The 19,838-nt window shown below is 39.2% G+C and overlaps 1 protein-coding gene across 8 annotated transcripts in view; it reads left to right on the top strand.

Annotated features, from left to right (window-relative positions):
* The window catches only part of UTRN (utrophin), a 1,623,662-nt gene that overhangs the window by 92,739 nt on the left and 1,511,085 nt on the right, over positions 1–19,838 (top strand). For all 8 annotated transcript variants that reach the window (XR_007470554.1, XM_049695369.1, XM_049695368.1 and 5 more), the window contains 4 exons: positions 2,475–2,536; positions 17,253–17,345; positions 18,589–18,666; positions 19,010–19,102. Coding sequence is in view for 7 of the 8 variants with exons in the window: in XM_049695369.1 (XP_049551326.1) it covers positions 2,475–2,536; positions 17,253–17,345; positions 18,589–18,666; positions 19,010–19,102 (326 nt within the window). In the remaining variant the exon portion in view is untranslated. The remainder of the gene's footprint in view (positions 1–2,474; positions 2,537–17,252; positions 17,346–18,588; positions 18,667–19,009; positions 19,103–19,838) is intronic.

Raw genomic sequence — 19,838 nt, 5'->3', positions numbered from 1 at the left:
TGTGTGTGTGTGTGTGTGTGTGTGTGTGTGTGTGTGTGTGTGTGTGTGTGTGTGTGTGTGTGTGTGTGTGTGTGTGTCTGAGAAAAGGGAAATGTGAACTAAAGGCTTATTGAGATATAAATCCCTTTTTCCCCCTTTAACTGTACCAGGAAAATGAATAAAGCAGAGTGTTTATATATTTTGGAGTACTTTTGAAAAGTTTGAATGCCAGACAATTTATCTTTTACAAGCCAACACTTTATTTCATATCATTTCCTTAGACTCATATTCAGACTTTGACCCTAAGATAAAGACTATCATAGAAACATTACCTTCTAATTTTTATAAACATCTCTGTATGATGGGAACCTATTTTTAAAATTTGATCTCATTCTATATGTGATACAATTGAAGGTTCTTAGTTATCATTTGCTAAGGTGACAGGTACTCATTTCTTGGTTCACACTATCTCTAGAGAGGAACCCAGTATTAGATATTTTAATATGTTTTTGAAAATAAGAAGGTTAAATGCTTGGAAAAGAGGTTAAGAAAAAATAAAATGCAGAAATATAGAAAAATGAATATAAAATGTAAAATAAAATTTAGTTTTCAAAATTTCCCCCATTTTATGGTAAAACTTATTAAATTGTATGAATTTTACAGAATTAGGAGAATTTAATATTTATGACCTTTATATATATTTTTGTTCATAGCAAAATTATTGGATTTTCCAAGTACTCTGAAGACTGATATTTAATATTAAATTCATATTGGTGGGGCTACTATAGCACTCTGCAGGTTGATGTGTCTTCCTGCTTTATATACTACATATAATCTCAGCTCTGTCTCTCTCGGGTGTGATGGTCAAGGCTGAGACATTCAGAGTGTGTCAACAAATCCTCTTGGTTAATAAATGGCTTATATGTGGCATTGATCAGATGGTAGAAAGCCTGAAATCGAGGCTGATGCTGACTGTCTTGTCCTTTCTGGAAGGAAGGCCACCTCTTAGCACAATTAGCAACATGAATTTTCTTAGAGAGCCGTTTTGTTTTTCATCCACTTGCCCCCTTTGTGTCTCAGAGTCAGTCTCCAGTTACCTTTATGGATCTGTAGAAGTGTACTCTTTTCTGACGCTGCTGCTATATTTATTCCAGGAGTGACCTTTTAATTACAAACTCTCCTTCCCGAACAGAGTAAGGCCCAAAGATACCACTAACTTAGTGAAGTAGTGGGTCAACGTCTAATTATGCTATTAGGGATGAGTGAGGAGGTCTGGGTTGAAGGCAGCCCTTTGAAACTGATGCGTTGAGGGCAGAACACACTTGAGCCTTCTCTCTTATTATTTTGCTGTTATCACGTGGGAAGCAGCTTGGCAGTATGCACGGTAGTGGAACAAGCAGCGTGTATATATACAGACAGAACCACAGCTTTCTGCGCCGTTCCAAATATGCCTTACGTAGCTTTCAGAACTACTCAGGGACTGTTAACATGCTGCCTTGTAGGATTTAAGCCAACAATGACTCTGCTAGTTTTAACAGAGAATTGGGGAGCAGTTGAAGAGGATATGATTAGAAGTAACAGAAGGGGTAATATGGATATTTATCTGCCTTGTTCACATATATACTATAATAATAATTATGACTAGAACAACAACAAAGAGCTCAATGCCAGCTCCTTCCCAAGTGTTTTCCACTTACATCCGCAAATCCCCGCAATGCCCTTGTAAGTGTTACTTATTCCCCTTTTACATGGCTTCCTTATACCTAACTAAGTCACTCTGACCATCTCCAAGAAGTTCAGGATGCTTTAGTTTCGTAAGGTCAGTTTTTATTTGTGTGGCCTGGAAAATGAATTTGTAATCCAGACCAAAGTTGGTCATTTTTTAAAAAAAAACTACTCTGATTTCTCGGCTTGTAAAATGTGTAGATTGCTTTTATAGATCGTTAAAACTTTGTCCTGTCAGTCTTACTACAGGAAAACGGGTTATGGAATTGGCTATAAACCTTATAGTAGTGTTTGTTTTGGAGGGTGTAGGACTTGTATGAAAAGGAGGGAAATCACGAGTTTCTTAGTTGCTAAAGGATAGCTTTGATTTTTGTGTTGAATGTTCTACAGCATTTTTATCATGCTGAAACTGCACTTAAACAAAACGCAACAGAAAGTATCGCATATAATACTTTGAAACTAAAGTCCTGATTCTTTCCTCACGGATGTGGGTTTAATGGCTGGTGGTAATATGCCGAGGTGTGGAGTGAGAAGGCCAGCTTCCTGGGAAGGTGCCCGGGTCTCCCTCTGCTACAGGCATTCGTTAGCAGGCTCCGTACATGCTGAACTCGTCAGCCATCCCTTCTTCATTAGCTGTGGATCATTGGGCCTCATGAACTCTACTAATAGACAATTTAAAACTCTCCAGGATGGAGATAATCTTATTTAGCACCCTGAGTAAAGGTACACGCTCTCATACGTTTCCCTCTCTCTCCTTTTCCCTCCCACAGATGAACACAATGACGTGCAGAAGAAAACTTTTACCAAATGGATAAATGCTCGATTTTCAAAGGTAACAGAGTATTTCAAAAACTTTGATGATTCAGATGTCTCATTCTGGTTGATGGAGTTTGGTTGGAGGTGCAGTGAGTTTTCCCCATGAAATGTTGACCTAACAGAAATCTTCTGAGTGTGCAGATACGTTTATTTTTCCTTTATTCTCTCTATAATATGTTTAAATGGAAATTCTGGTGTAAACAGTTCATGGTACAAACAGCTCTTTATTTTTACCTACCATTCTCTAGATACCAAGGTGACAGTGTGCTGCTTTGGACTCTGTGAATTCTTGGTACATTTAGGAAATAATATCTCATGGGGGAAATTTCGTGTTAACTGAGCTAAAAAGATGATGATTTCATTTTTGCCTGGTTAAAAGCAAGTTGGTATCATTCAGGTGGCCTTTCTGCCTCATGTAGAAATGTTTAGGGATTGTCATACTCATGGCTCATAATGCTTATCTGCCCTGGGTTTCTTTTTTTGTGAACTTCCTCACTTATTTCCCCCAAATCTGTTCTATCTCAGCATTTCTAACCCACCTGGAACATAATCAATGTTTTGATCAATATTTTTTAGGGACAGAGAATCCTGAAGAGAGAAATTGATAGTGCTATTTTTAAACTTGTTCTGATATAATTATCCACTGGTTATTGGAGTTGGAATTTTGTCCTCTAAATCTGAGACGGGAGGAGAATTTTCAGGTTAATGGATTATAGAACTACACTATAGCAAGATAAAATAAAGAGAGACCCATTATGGGGCTTTAAATTCAAACATTTCATATTTTTCTATTTGAGAAGGTTGCAGAGGCCAGGAAAATAAACATTGGTATTTCTTTGAGGCAAAATGAGAATGTTTTAGGATTGCTTTGAGTAACAGTGCAGTTTAAAAATTGTTCCACATCCCACTATTTACAATTGGTTATCTGATTGCAATGTATTTTTAGGTTTTGCAAGTTTTTGTTGAGGGCTATTTTATCTTGCTTCTGAGAATGTAAGGAATGTGAAAACTGCCTGACTTTGACAGAGGGTCAAGAAGAAGAATTACTCTCTTAATTGGTGGTTTTATGTGTAGGATTATTCCAAAGCAGACATAGGTGTTTTTTGGTAAATTTTTATTTGTTTTGTTCAAGAGGCACCGGTAACATCTGGGTGCTTTAGATTCAACATTATTGAAAACTTTTTGAAGTATCTATCTTCGTGTGACCAGATTATGGGCAACATAATTTTAGGAACTAAAAGGGTCTGGACATGAGATATTTTATCCCAAGGGTTTCATGGGTGCTCAGTTGTGTAAGATTATCCATTCTGACTATTACTGAGGATAATATGGTCATTTTCTAGGTAGAGCAAGTTAAGCAGACCTAGTTTTTAGAGCTTATTTGAGTCATTGGGGAAGAATTACCTTAGAACTGATTTTGAAGACCGATTTGAAAGCTTCATAGTCTTGGTAGACCTACATTTAGGGAACATTTGAAACTAGGTGAATTACTTTTGTTCCTGTTCTGTGAGACAAGAGAGAGGTAGACAGTATGATAGAACACAAAAAGGGGGAAAGTAGGAGAATAGAGATTTTTAGACAATTGAGATTTTAGACAATTGAGAAAGAATAATTGAAAATGTTTAACCTTATCATTATTGCCATGAATTTGGCTCAGACAAGACATTACCTTGACAGCACGTGATAGACTTTTGAACTGGGGCATCGCCCAGCAGATCCACGTCATTTCCAGGTCCACAGCCATTATTGATACATGCAAAGTTAGAACCTTGAACTCAGTGCTGCCCAGGTGCTCCTTCACTCTGAGCTTTAAAAATATCCTCACTGCAGTTATTGTCCTGTGACTTCTTTTCCACCGAACGGTTCTCAGTATCTGTTGACCATTTGGGTCCTGTACCCAGCCTAATTCTCTCAAGAAGTATCTCAATATTTGTCACGGGTCATTGATATCTTTAAAAAGACCTGAACACAAAGTCCAGTAGTACTAGAATAGTTTATTTAGTGAACTTGATATTTACATTTATACATTTATAATGTATATGTTATTTTGTAATATTAAATGAGGTCTTTAAGTCCCATGTAAATTCTTTGCCCCAGGAAGCTTGTAATTATTACCAAGACAATGAAAAGACCAGGTAATGTTATCATTTTTAGTAACAGGTCCAGTTATATAAACTGACATGGAAGCTAAAAGCTTGTTGTTGTTGTTTTTCAAGAACAATTTTTATTAAGGCCACTATTAGATTTTTTTTCAAGAACAATTTTTTATTAAGGCCACTGTTAAAAGCTTGTTTTGTTTGGAGAAAAATGTCAAAGTAGAGCTGACCCTGGAAACATTTCCTTTCAGATTACTTCTAGTAAGAAATCAAAGTCTAGAAGGAAAGTAGGATGGGTCTAGAACACATTTATCAAAGGAATTAGGACTATTTGGATATATAAAAAAAGGAGAGCTCATAGCAGTCACACTAAACTTCAGCCACTTTTTTCCTTTCCTCTGGCTGTTTTAATTCCGTAAGTCTGGCTGTTTCCATGCTGGTGATTGGGAAAGGGAATAATAGTTCTAAAACTGGGAGATTTCCATAAACTCCCCACAGACTCTTCCTGAGTTGGGATAAGGTTGTATCTGGGCATGGTGTCAGTAAGTAATCCAGAGGCTAGCAAGAGAAAAAAAAATCCTATTGAGGGGAACAGATTTTATTTCATTTCTTTTTTATCCATGGCCTTTGGTATATTTTGATGGACTTTAAAATATAATTATTGACTGCGTCCGCTTCTTCTGTGCAGTATGAGTCCCTCTACAGAGCAATAGTGCCCCTGTGCTGAGAAATCCAAACAGCCACTGATGGCATCTTCTGCCATTTAGGAATTTGTTTTAAATTCCTCCCCTGGACATCTCCTTCTTGAGGCACCCCACCCCCCACCCCCCGCCCCCAGCCAAAGTCTCAAGTGCCAAATCTTGTTGATTCTAGAGCCATATACATTCAACATTAACACTGTCCATTTTTCTCCATCTTTTCTGACACCCCCCTTTGCCAAGTCATTATTATCTGAGTTAGGAATAACTGCGAAAGACTTTACAATGAGCAGAAAAATTAGTGGGAGTCCTGTCAGCTCAGCCATCTGGGTTATCTGCTTTCCATCATCTTTGAGCTACTGTACAACTCAGTGAGTTGTAGAAAAAGGTAGTAATGCAAATGATTCTTTATCCATAAAAATGCAAAGTAGCTGGAATGCAGTTGATTATTTCCCCTTGGATAGACTTGTTTTTGCATCTGTTGTAAATTTATCTCAACTTTCCTTTATTGCATACAAACATGTGGGTTTTTTTTTGTTTTTTTTGTTTTTTGGCGGTACGTGGGCCTCTCACTGTTGTGGCCTCTCCCGTTGCGGAGAACAGGCTCCGGACGCGCAGGCTCAGCGGCCATGGCTCACAGGCCCAGCCGCTCCGCGGCATGTGGGATCCTCCCGGACCAGGGCATGAACCCATGTCCCCTGCATTGGCAGGCAGACTGTCAACCACTGTGCTACCAGGGAAGCCCGATGCTCTATATTCTTAAAGTGTTAGCTTTTGAAGCACTTATCATAATTGTCCTTTAAATAATTGCATCTCAAAATATTTGTCTCTCCTTTCCTAGACAGTGGTATGCTCCATGGGTGGCAGGGCTTCTGGCATTTAGTAAGCACCCAGTGAGTGTTTGTAGGCTTAATAAATAAATGAATGGCAGTGACAGAAACATACATTTAAATACCTAATACTGTATATATCCATAGACCGGTTGGAAGTGGTTGTATTGGAATTAGATGGGAGTAGAGTGTGGAATTGAGTGCAAAATGGCATAAATTGTGTTATTTCATGGAAACGAATGCATCGGGGCTTTTGCTCCATTTATTCACAAAAACAAATCCAGCGATGCAAAGTTTCTGCATTTACCTGGTGTCTTGGAGATGTGCTGGAGAGATTGTTAAATCATCATTTGGATTTAATACATATGATTCTCTTATTTATGGGATAGGAGTCTTCGAATAGGATCCATCTACTCAATTCATGGTGATGAAAAATGAGATTTAAAACCAGCTCAATTCATTTCTCGATAAGGGATTTGGTAAACAGCTTGAGAATACTGAATAATATTTTGATAGCTAAGATAGCATTCACTATAAATATATATTCTTTTTTGCTGCAAGTCCTTGTTACTATGTCACAGAATACACACCACTTTGGAGTCTGGGTATCCTGAGAAGTAACACAGTGTAGAATAACTTATGATTGTTGGGTTTTGAGAAGTTATGAAGAGCTGGGGAGAAAATGATTATCTAAAGGAGATCAGAATTAGGAAATTAAATACTTATTCCTGGATATGCTGCTCATTTATTTGTGACCTTGGGCAAATTACTAGCCGATTTTTTTCAGGTCACTTGATTTTTATTCCTTTAGCTATAAAACACACTTGAGCGTAATAGCTTGCCTCATGTTGCTAAGAAATATTGAGGCATTATTGTGAAACATTATAGGAGATTATAATTACTTAGGAATGCTAAATTAAAACTCTATCAGGGACCACCCCCTCCCAAACCTGTGGTAATCCCTGATCCGTGCTATTCATATATTTTAAACCAGAAGCAGAAAAAAGCATTGGCTCATTAAGCCCACTTTATTCCACTGTCTGGTGGGTAAAGGTTGAGGGTTCTGTTCACTCTGAGTCTAAGAGCCTCATTTGTTAGTGAGCTGTTTTCCCAAGGGAGGCAGTGAAGGCCTCACGGTCCCAGTGTTGGGAAATTTGTTCTGACTTTGAGCCTGCATTTTCTCTGGCTGACTTGCAGAGCTGCTCATCTGTCAGAGCAGAGACGTACACATTGCAGAAGCACTTTTATCAGTTTGCTGAGGTGGTTCTCAAAGGAAGTTTGAAAATAAAGGTTAGGTAGAGAACAGGCCAACTTAAAAATGCTGAACTTCACTTCGGGCAGATTTCTGCTTTTTCTTTTTCGAAGACAAAGATGAGCCAAGTTTTCATTTAGTTACTATTCCACACTTGAACTTTAAATTGATAGGACTTAAGAGGACATCTGTGAAGCATGTTTTACACGTTTCGGCGTGAAGAGCGATTCCAGTGTGTTCCATTTGAGACAGTGGGACATTGCTTTCGGTGTCCGGTTGTTTGCAACTTTGTTCACGTGGGAAGTGGTTGGCCACAAAAATAGACGTGGGAAAGGATGTGTAGGTGGGTGCAACAAAAGCAGTCTGTAGATGTTTAGTCCTCTTTTTAGTATCGTGAAGGAGACTGTACAGGCTTCCTTGTGTGATGATAAATAACAGCTATAGTAGAGATTTGAGCTGGAGTTACACACTGGGTCTACGATTGATTTATTTTCATGAATATGTGTATGGCGACTCAACTCATTGTTTTAGGGGGCCATAAATATTCAAGCGGTTCCTTAAGTTTCAGTTTATGTCTGTTCACCAGTACCCCTAAAGCAAAGAATAAAATGCATTTCATATTCCTAAACAGCTTCCAGACATGTTTTAGCTATATTATGTAAATATGTTTGGGTTTTTTTTTGCTCTTGTTTGTTTTCATTCAGTTTGATTGTTTTGCTTCCAAACATTATACTTGTAGAGTGACTTTCACCTAGTTACTGTGGTTAAATTAAAGAAACTATACATAGATATTATTTAACATGCTGTGTTTGTACATATTGAGGACTTAATAAATGATTTTGATTGAGCCTATTAGTATTTGTAATCGTTAAAACAAATTTGGAAATTTGGTAGTATATGCTGTGTCTTTGTAATTGATGATCAATTTTGGTATTGATCTGCTGAGAAGAAATTCCTTTTCACCCTTCACCTAGAGAGGGGAGAGCAGAGCCACCTACCTTGTGCTTTTGCATTCAGCCCATGTGACCCCACCATCTCCACCTTCAGAGGTGGGCTCTGATTGGTGTGTGGATGAGTAGGTCTAGGTCACCGTGGGCCAGTGAGTTATAAAGAGAGGATTGTTGAAGAGGTGGTGGTTTTGGGGGAAAGAAGCTCTTTCTGTTAAAGAGGACTAGGAGACCCTGGGACCATTTTCAACTGTACTTTTGCCTTAGGAAGCTTTTAGCTCCAAGGGCTACTGGTAGGCACCCTCCAAGCATGGCTAATCATGAGGGGAGCCAGACTGGGTGGGAAGTGGAGGTATCTGACACTGTTATTTTTATTTTTATAATCTGTTGGGAAAATAAAAAAATCCTCTCACAAAAGATCTTTATTCAACGTAGAATACAGAGAAAACACTTTGTTATTGAATACTCATATCAGATGAGGTGCATGCAGGCAGTTGGTAGAAGACCAGAAAGTCTGGACAGAATTTCACACAAACATACAGTAAAGTAGAATAAAGAACAACGAGAGGGGGCTTCCCTGGCGGCGCAGTGGTTGAGAGTCCACCTGCCGATATAGGGGACGCGGGTTCGTGCCCCGGTCCGGGAAGATCCCACATGCCGCGGAGCGGCTGGGCCCGTGAGCCATGGCCGCTGAGCCTGCGCGTCCGGAGCCTTTGCTCCGCAACGGGAGAGGCCACAACTGTGAGAGGCCCGCGTACCGCAAAAAAAAAAAAAGAACAAGTGTGTACCTCCTGGAGAGACAAATGGATTGTCCTCGTGCTGGTCTCCTGTCAACCTCCAGAGAGACTTTTGAGTTAATTTTGAGGTCTTTGTTATTTTGTTTTGGAAAGTTGGAGATGGGTTTATCTACTTCCTGACCAAAAAATTGGGCCTATTATGTTTTTAAGGAGACACCCTAAGGAGAAGGAAGGGACAAGGCAGCTGCCTCTCCTTTATTAAACAAAGGAAATGTTCTCTCTTCCTTTACATTATCATTATCAATGCCCTAACTAATGCCACACCCTGGTCCCATGGAAGCCTATCTTTTGAGGAGCTGCATTCTTCAAACATTTCCAGTGCTTTGCCAGTTGTACATACATGGAATGAGCTGTATTGTTTGTTGAGTCGGCCTGCAGACCTTGCCTGATGGGCATATGGAGTTGGGGTTTATTCAGCCTGCAGACCTCGCCTGGTTATTTGCCCATGGAGTGTGCAAGTGGCCCTGCCCCTGGCCGCCAGGCGTGGGAGCCCACACGTGGTTCCTTATCATCCCAGTTTTCTCAGCACTATCTCGGTTACTTTGCTTACCAAAATCAAGGTAAAAATTCTGTTACATGCTGTTTGATTTTTGATTCTCTGAAAGATGTTTGATTTAGCTTGTGTTTTATAGTTTTTTGTAATTTCTAGGGTAAATGCACCTTCATTGCTTTGATTCCATTGTAAGCACTGCATAAATCACTGCTGTGTAGTTACTATGACACGAGTAGGATTACCTGAGCCATCTGTTTCTCCAGTCTCTCTCTCCCTTTTCTTCTTTTCCCCCCCTCTTTCCAAACAAGCTTCTAAGCGGAATCTTGTTCGGTTCTTAAGAACTTGTGCTGAGCACCATGAATTCATAAAGAGAATGGCTGAGAGCCATGCACTTACGAATTCGTTAGGCGACTGTGGCACATTTTGCTGGTTTTCGTTTGTCAAGGTGCTTAACGACCTCCTTGGGCATTTTATTGCACTCATTTTGCTTTTCAGTCGAAAGCAATGCTGCTTTCACTCTTTCACCATAGGGCTGAATCATAAAGTAGACATTGAAGATTATGCATTCTTCATTTCATCCATTAAGCTATATGTGTCGTAACTGTGATGAACCTAATTTCATCAGTTTGCTTAATTTTAACTAGAGATACCGCTTTTTAAACAATCTATATTTATTTTATACAGTAATACACATTACAAAAATTAGATAATAGAAGAAATCCAAAGAGACTTTTTTTTTTTTTTTTGTGGTACGCGGGCCTCTCACTGTTGTGGCCTCTCCTGTTGCGGAGCACAGGCTCTGGACGCCCAGGCTCAGCGGCCATGGTTCACAGGCCCAGCCGCTCCGCGGCATGTGGGATCTTCCCGGACCGGGGCACGAACCCGTGTCCCGTCCATCAGCAGGCGGACTCTCGACCACTGCGCCACCAGGGAAGCCCCAAAGAGACTTTTTAAAACCACTTGTAATTCCATCATCAAGAGAAAAAGTACATTTCTGTTGTAAAATACTTAAAAGAAATCCATTTACACATAAACATAACCGAAATGACATTGTACCTAGTGCTCACTGATACATTATTGGTTTTTAAGAAAATGAAAAATTACAAGAGCTACATTTTTATTAGTGCTGAGATTTGGGATTCATAAATTAAAGATTCTGGTTTTTAAAATATTAAAAGAAATATTAAATTAAATCATTCACTTCTTTTTGAGTTTTTAAAATAACCAACTCCTTGCAAAAAAAATCACTCAAAAAAAAAAGAGAGAGACTATAAAACTTACAATATGTTATCACATGCTGGAGCATCATTTTAAAATTGATTGGGGTGTCAGATTGACTTGAGAAGAATGCAAAAACATTATGGTATAAACACTATGTATGTGTGTGTGTATATATATATATATATATATGTATGCCGTATAAATCCATGTGTATGATACAGAATTAGACACACACACAGACACATACATACCCACACATGCTGTAAACAGTGGGGATATTAACTGAATTGAATAGACTGCCTCAAATCCTGTTTTGAAAATAGGAAGAGTATAAATAAATGACAGAGTAATCAAACAGTGTGAAAGGGCTCAAATTTATTATTTGTAAGGTACCATCATCAGACATGGTAGTGGTGAAAGCATCTAAAAACTGTTATCTTTTCACTCTTCTCCATATTATACACAGTTAATAACTTCATTATTTATAATGGGATTAGGTAAATCACAGGATAGACTCTGTACTATATTTCTTATTTGGTGCAAATTTGGCAGAATCAAGGTAGCTCATAAATCCCTTTTGCTGTGCTCCCCATGCTTGTTGGTACAGATTTTGTTTACTCTGTTTAGATTCTGAGTGCCATGAAGGCACAGACTGTGCTTGTCATCCCTCACTTGGTTAGTGTCAGCAGGGCACACCACATAAAGGAGGCCGTCTTCTGAACCCAAAATCCAAGTCCCACTTCTACTTCTGGTTTGTTTGTTGTCTCTACAAAGCGTTAACATTTCACCCTTTTAAGGACTGCGAACTGCACTTCCTAAATTTTGCTTTCTTATTCAATCTTTCATAGACTTTTTTTTTCCATTACTACTACTACTGCTGCTGAAAAACTTGACCTACGATGGAAATAATTATGATTTGCGAGTATTGAAGAAAGGGGAGAATAATTCAGTATTAGATTATTAGATTAGAGAGAGGGCGGAGAGCAGATCACATGGGATCTCTTATTTGGAGTTTGAATTGTATTTCCCCGTGATGGGAGTCCATTAGGTTAAAGCAGAGACACGACACGATGTGATCTGCACCTTGAAATTAGAGTTATTCTGACTCTTATGCAGAAGTAAAGAGGTTGGTTGGCCTGGTATTGGAGATGTGCATGAGAGTGGGGCCACTAAGGAGTAGTGGTCACCTTCGGAATGTGTTTTCGGAGGTAGAAATGACAGGGTTGGTATGGATTAGACATGAGGAATGAGTGAAAGGAGAAGAATCTGGTGTGACTCCTTTGTTTTTTCGGACTGCGCAAGTATAATGACTCTGCTGGTATTTTGCAATCAATCGTATTCCCTAGTCTGTGGGTGGTGGTGGTGGTGGTGTGTGTCCGTCCTTTCCACAGAGTTTCTCAGTTCCTCAGAGGACTCACTGTTGACTGATCTTGTATTTCCCTGTATGTAGTTACGCCCTATGAGAGAGATTACCAGTCATCCTAGGATCCAGTATGCCTGTAGACAAGATTTGTTGATCCGGCACAGTGTTTTAGGACATTACAAATATCAGGAGATTATACACATAAATTCAGATTTCCAGCTCTTTTGAGAAACCAGAAGTCCTACCAACAGTGGGCTGGGATTCTCAAATGGCCGCTGCTGGCTGAAACTGAGCACTGGCTCTTTCAGCCTTTAGGGCTGGCTGATTCACCAGGTCTTATGGACCCATCAGGTTGGCCGCATTCAACTGAACCATCACGTATCCATGACTGTATCTGCAGCCCTTGCCTTCCCTCAGACCCCGGCTTATCCCTCCTGCATTGTGATGACAGTTTGCTTCTGTCCTCTGACATTTTCGATTCAGGAGCTTCAGTGTCTCAGCTGTAGGTATTAACGCTGGTTCCTGTTGGAGTCAAAATGGTGTTAGAACTGGTGTTAAGAGAGTTCAAAGAAGTACAGGGGACCAGGGGATGAGAGGAGGCAGCCAAAGCGAGTCACCTGTGACATCTGTCGTTTGGATTCCTACCATGTGGCCTTTGAAATTTTTTTTTAAGGTTAAATGCGACGCAAGGCTTATCTGTCTTCCAAGTTCAAGATTATTCATTTGTACTATTTTGTGTTTATTGGAAAACTGTGGAAACCCTTGCTTGTAAATGGGGAGGGTGACCTGAACTTGGTGTTTCTGCAGGGCCAGGCACAAAGGAGGTATTCACCAAATATTTGTCCAGTTGAATTATTAAACTGTATTCTGTCTGTCAGAGAAGTTTCTGCAAATAAGTCTTCACAAAGAATCAAAAATCTAAATAAGACTTTAACCGTCAGGCTGAATCAGGTCTTATTTTTATTAAACGATGACTTCTGACATTTCCCAACTGTTTCCCAGGGTGGATCCTATGTTTAGAGCCTGTGATTCAGAAGTACCAGAGATGCTTTAAAGCCATAAGCTTGGAAAAAAACTTCATTCTGAGTTCATTTAAATGTGGTATATATCTTGCTGCCCTCTTTGGGAAGTCATTAAATATACCTCCTCTGCCACACCACTGATTAACTGTTTCCTTCCCTATATGTCATGACCCTGTGACCTCATAATTTTAGTAGCAGTTTAGTGTGGACTTTGAGAACCTGGATTTGGAGTCAGATCTTGTGGTATCACATCCTAGTTCTGCCTCTCGCTCGTCATGTCACCTCTGTGTCTCAGTTTTCTTACCTTAAAGTTCTATCATAAAGAAACAAAGAATGCATCTAAATCTCTTAGAGCATATCTGATACAGAGTAAGTCATGCTATTATTATGTCTAGGGACATTTCATGTTTCCGTTGTCTGTTTTTGTATGGCCCACGAGCTAAGAATGGTTTTCACATTTTTAGGTGGTTGCAAAAAGTCAAAAAAAGAAGAATATTTCATGACATGTGGACATTATATGAAATTCAGATTTCCACGTCTACAAATCATGTTTTGTTGGAACACAGTCACCATTCCCATCGGCTCATCCGTTTATACATTGTCTGGGCTGCTTTCACATCTTGACAATAGGGTTGAGAAGTTTCGATAGAGACCACCTGGCCAGCAAAGCCTAAACTAAGTACTATCTGGAACTTTACGAAAGACATTTTCTGACCTCTGTTGTAAGGCACAAAGCACTGAATCACCATACTTATAGGTGTTACTCTCCTAGGTGGTAGGTGGAACGGGCTCTTTGGTATAGTTTGGTTCTTTCCATCTGCCTATGGGACGTTCCTAAATTGCATTTGTCAGGAATAGGTAGTATTTTGTAGTGATTGGCTATGTGTGTGGCGAGTGTGGGTGTGTGTTTTATATGTAAGTTTTGAACCACAGTTTTGGATTTGTAAGAGCACTGGTACCTTCCTTCATTGTCCAGTGAAGAGATCCATGGGCTGTATATTCCTTCCTGCAGGTGTACGTGGCTCTTCTGAAGGTACCAGATGGGAGTACACGCCAACCATGCCATCACTGGGGGTGGGGTGGCGGAGTGTTAGGAGAATAGGCACACAGCACAAAACTTATTTCTTACTGATCGCCATCAATATTTATCTGAAATTTGGAAAAAGAATAAAGAAATTGCATTGCTGTTACTGTCTTTTTTTTTTTTTTTTAAAGAATATAAAGGCATTGGTTTCCCTAGTATAAGTGATTGACTTCTAGAAGGACAGAACTGTGTCTCAGTTACCTTTGTTTCAAGAGAATGCTTCACAAGGAGTCTTTCTCAAGATTTGTTCCTCAATAAACAAATGAATGACCCGGACAAGAGAGAGGAAAAGAGTGTCTCATGTGGAAAAATTAATGCTGCCTCTTAAATGAACGCCTCCCACTTTACCACTGAGCAGCAGTGGAGCCTAGGGAAGAATCCATTGGGTTTACTGTTGAGTTATGTTGGTCTCACAGTGCATGCCTAAAGCACAGGTGTGCTCTTGTATCATCATGTTCATTAGTTTCGAATGGGATATATCCCTCCAGGTCATCATATTAGTGAATTCGGGACTTGGAAGAACTTTCTCTATGAAGTGACGCTTACATGTACTCAGGTTCAGAATCTGCTTTTACGTTCCTGCCTAAGATGAAGTGCTTATTTGTTTTACCCATTCTTTCATCTACTGTTGAAATTTTATGGCACTTTTATGACAGTAGGAAACATTACTACTGTAATGATATGATAATGTACTGAATGATAATATCAGCCATTTACTGAACATCTGTCATCTTAGTGTTTAACAGATGAGCCAATAGATGTAGAAAGGCCACTTTTCTAAAGTTACACGGCTGGTAGGAGGCTTGTCTACAATGAGGTCATCAGTGGGCGTTCATAACTATTTGTAAGATGGACTAATATTTATATTTACTTTATTTTAGTCTATGCTGATTTGTGTTACTTTGTTTCTTTTTTGGAAAACGGATACTGTAGTGGATTTGAGAAGGGTTAAATGCTGCCCAGACATTATTTAGCTGCCCTTGTCATCAGTAATTCCTAAGGTCCTTTCTGTGCGTAGATATCCCTATTTGTTTCTCCCATGAACTTTACCTATGTTGTTGTCTCTTTGCTCTGAGATCAGAGTTGTTCACGTCTTCCTGAAAGGGAATCTGGGTATTTGGTGGCTAGTTTGCTGAAGTGTACTTGGGTGGGTTTTGAGAGGAGGAAGGTAAGAGGTAGCAGATGACCAGGGCTACTTCTGCCCTTTGCTTTTACTGAGAGCAGGTAGGAAATCTTTAATGTGCAAAAAACTTCCCTGCTCTGCCTCTTGAAGTATTGCCTCTGGATCTGGTCTCCTGCATCACTCAAATCTGTTTATCATTGTGATCGATGGAGATAATCCATGTATCTCTGACATCGTCACTGCTCACATAGTGGCAGCTGGAAATAGAAAAGCAGCTTTGTTTCAGATATAAATAAGTCATAGTTTATTCTTTACTGATTCTAAGGTGAAGACTTTACCATACTTCCTCTCATTTAGAGTATATGAACTATGGAAAAGCCACATGATAGAAATCACTAGTTTACTATACATTACACATAATTAAAAATGTAAGAAATCAGGAAGAGAGGAAAAAAGGGAAAATGCCAAGTTTTAGGAAACTTTAGGATGGCTTCCTTCCTCCCTCTCACCCATTTCAAGCTCAGAGTAAAATTTGGTTTCGTGTGACTTTATATATATGCTTTAAAGTGAAGAATAAAGAATATACAATAATTATTGGTTATAAAATATCTTTATTATTGACAGGAAGTAAAACTGTTAATCTCTGGGCATTTCATACTAGAAGGGAATAATTTGATTCAACATAATCGTACAACATTTATTACACTGTGGTTTATAGCTATCTGGACATTTTCACATAAGATTCTTTATTTGATCTTTACAATACCTGTGATTTAGAAAAAGGTAAACAGTAGTAAGTAGCTGATTTAGGTTCACCAGTTAGTTAACGGTCAGACAGATTAAAACTGAGGCGTCCTGATTTTCTGTGCAGTAATTGTCCTTTGCATACAACCATGATATCACACACAGACAGGCAAGGTCTACCTGTGAATGGGGTAGGATTTTCTGGCATGGATGCTAGAATATGTTTATCAGGGGAAGTTGATGCTGTTTATTAGTCAGAAGCAAGAGTTTAGAAATTCTATAGGTTTTGTCATTCAAAATACAGCATGGATACTGGATTTAGACACACAGCCAAAAGTGTCCTAATCATTCAGAAATTGGGACCTAGAAATACAGACCTAGTGCCTGAGAGCTGAAATTGAAGTGGAGAGCTGAAATTGATGATGACGTGACCTGCTTCCATAATGGAAATACCAAAAGCCATGCTTATACTGTGAATGTAAAGTGCAGAGCTGGAATAAGAATCTGCACACTTTTCTTTGGCCTCTGGAGGCCTCTTTGGCCTCCAGGTGCTGTATGCTCATGTATATTTTTAACACATCTTCTCTCTCAGGAATACAATAGACCCTCGAACAACACGGGGGATTAGGGGTGCTGACTCTGTAGAACTGAAAATCTATGAATAATTTAGTCAGCTCCCTCCTATCCCAGTTCCACCTCAGCGGTTTCAACCAACCACGGATCATGTAATACCCTAGTGTTTACTACTGAAAAAAAATCCATCTGTAAGTGGACCTGCACAATTCAAACCCATGTTGTTCAAGGGTCAACTGTACATACAAGGCATATTGACATTAATCACAGTTTTATTTGCTCCCTTTCTAAGAAATAATGCAATTTATCTATTTCAGCTCAAAACATTTGTTATAGATTTCAAAGTTCTTTGTACTTCTTTCCATACAAGGCAAACTTGTATAGTCTGCTGATCATCCAGACTTTTAGCTGGAAGAAATGAAACTATTCATTTATTTTCCACTTATGTATGAAATTTCTGCTGCTGAAATTGTACTTTTTCTTTTATAGAGTGGAAAACCACCCATCAGTGATATGTTCGCAGACCTCAAAGATGGAAGGAAGCTACTGGATCTTCTAGAAGGCCTCACAGGAACCTCACTGGTGAGGGATGCCATGTTCAAGAACCAGGCTAACGGCATATCTCTCATCATTACTGATACTTGAAGACCCTCTTGGGGGTCCTTACAATGTGAAGGCTGAAATAGGAACGTTAAAAAGGGGTTTAAATGAATTTTTTGATTGAGTGATATTTAGGCTTTATTGAGAGCTCTATTTTTATCAGAAAAATACTTTATGTGTTTATTGCTCTCAGACAGTAGAGAATTACAAAGAAGAGCGGATATGTAAAGAGGGCATAATGTTTTGAAGAGTAGAAAGTAGAGACAAATACATTTAAATGTTATTTAACAAATAGTAAAAAAAAAAGTTACGAAAACTGATGGCATTTATTTTTATTCAGATTTTCAGTATTATCTTCATGTTTGTTCCGTCATCAAATCCAACTCTATTGCTTTATGTGTGAGGTACCCAATACTCACACAGAAATAACTCTGCCAATGAAGACGATGTATTTTATGGGTACAACCTTTAACACAAGAGGTAGAATGACTATAAAAGGTATAGAGAGATGCACTCCTGAAGATGAATTTCTTTCTTGCCGAAGTGTGCCGTGTTACAGTCTACCTTTTGCCTTCCAGATGGTGGGTAGGCACCTATTGGAGAGATTGATCCCTTTGTCAGATAAGATTCCCTGGCCAATGAGGCAGAAAGAAGCCTCCCAGATCACCTTTCCCTGGGTGGCAATTCCAGTCTTCCCACTGGGCCCTTGTAATCCTACCTGGAACCTGGGATAGCACCTCTGAATCCTCTCTGCTCTGTCTACACTAGTGCAGGGTGGAGGGGACATATCTTCTAAATCTTTCTTCATTCTGCCCAGCTAAGATAGAAGAAGCTTTGTCCCCGGTGGAGCATTGGTTCCCAAACTTGTTTGCGTCTTAGAATCACCAGGGAAATCTTTTATAAATTCCAAACCCAGACTATACTCCAGACTCATTAAGTCACAGTCCTTGTTGAACACAGGCACTGGTATTCTTGGAAGCTCCCTAGGAGATTCCAGTGTTCAGGCAAGCTAAGGAACTACTATCTTAAGGTGCTGTTAGTGGGAGAATTTGCATTCTGTCAACACCAGCCTTCATGGTGGCTTGAGAATCAACCCAGCCAGAGCTCCTGGTACAGAGGGGCTCTTGTGTGCTGAGCTGCTGTTCCACGTGCATCTCAATGTCAGTGTTTGACAGCAACATGGAGGGACTCTCTGTCTCATTCGATTTTGTGTTCTGTTTTCCAGCCGAAGGAACGTGGCTCCACAAGGTTACACGCTTTAAATAATGTTAACAGAGTGCTGCAGGTTTTACATCAGAACAATGTAAGTTTGTAATATGACGTTGGGGGGTCCTTTGATGCCATCGGGATGATTTATTTTGAAACCAACCACCTGCTCTGGACATTGGCATCAACTGATTTTTAGAAATATTTTTCTTACGAGACGTATGGAACCTGTTCTATGAGTGAAGCAGTAGTTGTGCTTTTTGTGATTACTTTATTGATCTATTGTATAAGTAATATATTTTTGAGATTTAGGTTCACCTGATTCTCTAAAGTGAAATTTTTCTTGTCATTTACTTATATTGCTGTCCAAACGAGCTGAAACAAAAACCTGGGTTTCCATAGAAAAATTGTCTTAAAAGTTATTTTTTTCCTTTTACTAGGTGGATTTAGTGAATATAGGAGGAACGGACATTGTAGATGGAAATCACAAACTGACTTTAGGATTACTTTGGAGCATCATTTTGCACTGGCAGGTGGGAAAATTTTCAATCACTTCTTAATAGGAATTAGAAATGTATCATTTGTGTGTTAGTTTCTTAGAGCTGCCACAGAGTACCACAAACTGAGTGGCTTCAACAATAGAAATTTATTTGCTAACAATTTTGGAGGCTGGAAATCTGAGATCGAGGTGTCAGCAAGGTTGGTTTCTTCTCCTTTGTTTGTAGATGGCTGCCTTCTTCCTGTGTCCTCACGTGGTCTTGTGTGTGTGTGTGTGTGTGTGTGTGTGTGTGTGTGTGTTTGTGTCCTAATCTCCTTTGCTTATTCCAAGACACCAGTCATATTGGATTAGGGCCAACCCATATGATCTCATTTTACCTAAACTACTTCTTTAAGGACCCTATTTCTACATATATTCATATTATGAGGTGCTGGGGGTTAGCACTTCAACCTATGAATTTGGGGAGGGGACACAATTCAACTTATAATAATTTGGAGTGAAAGAGCCTGACAAACTGCTCTATTTTCCTGGCATAGAAAAAAAAAGTATGTTTTTAAAACATTAGATTTAAAAAAATCATACTTATAAAAAAATTGTAAAAATATCCCGAAGAATTCCTGGATACCTTTCCCTCGGATTCTCCAAATGTTAACAGCTGTCTGTATTTCTGTGTTTTCTCTCCCCCTCTGTTCTCTTTGACTAAATAGATCTGTGAGTATTTTGTAAAAACAAATCATTTTTCTAAAAACAAGGAGTTCTCTTACATAACT

This window comes from Orcinus orca, chromosome 12 (assembly GCF_937001465.1).
Source record: "Orcinus orca chromosome 12, mOrcOrc1.1, whole genome shotgun sequence".
NCBI classification, from domain to species: domain Eukaryota; kingdom Metazoa; phylum Chordata; class Mammalia; order Artiodactyla; family Delphinidae; genus Orcinus; species Orcinus orca.
This window is presented reverse-complemented; position numbering and strand designations above follow the sequence as displayed.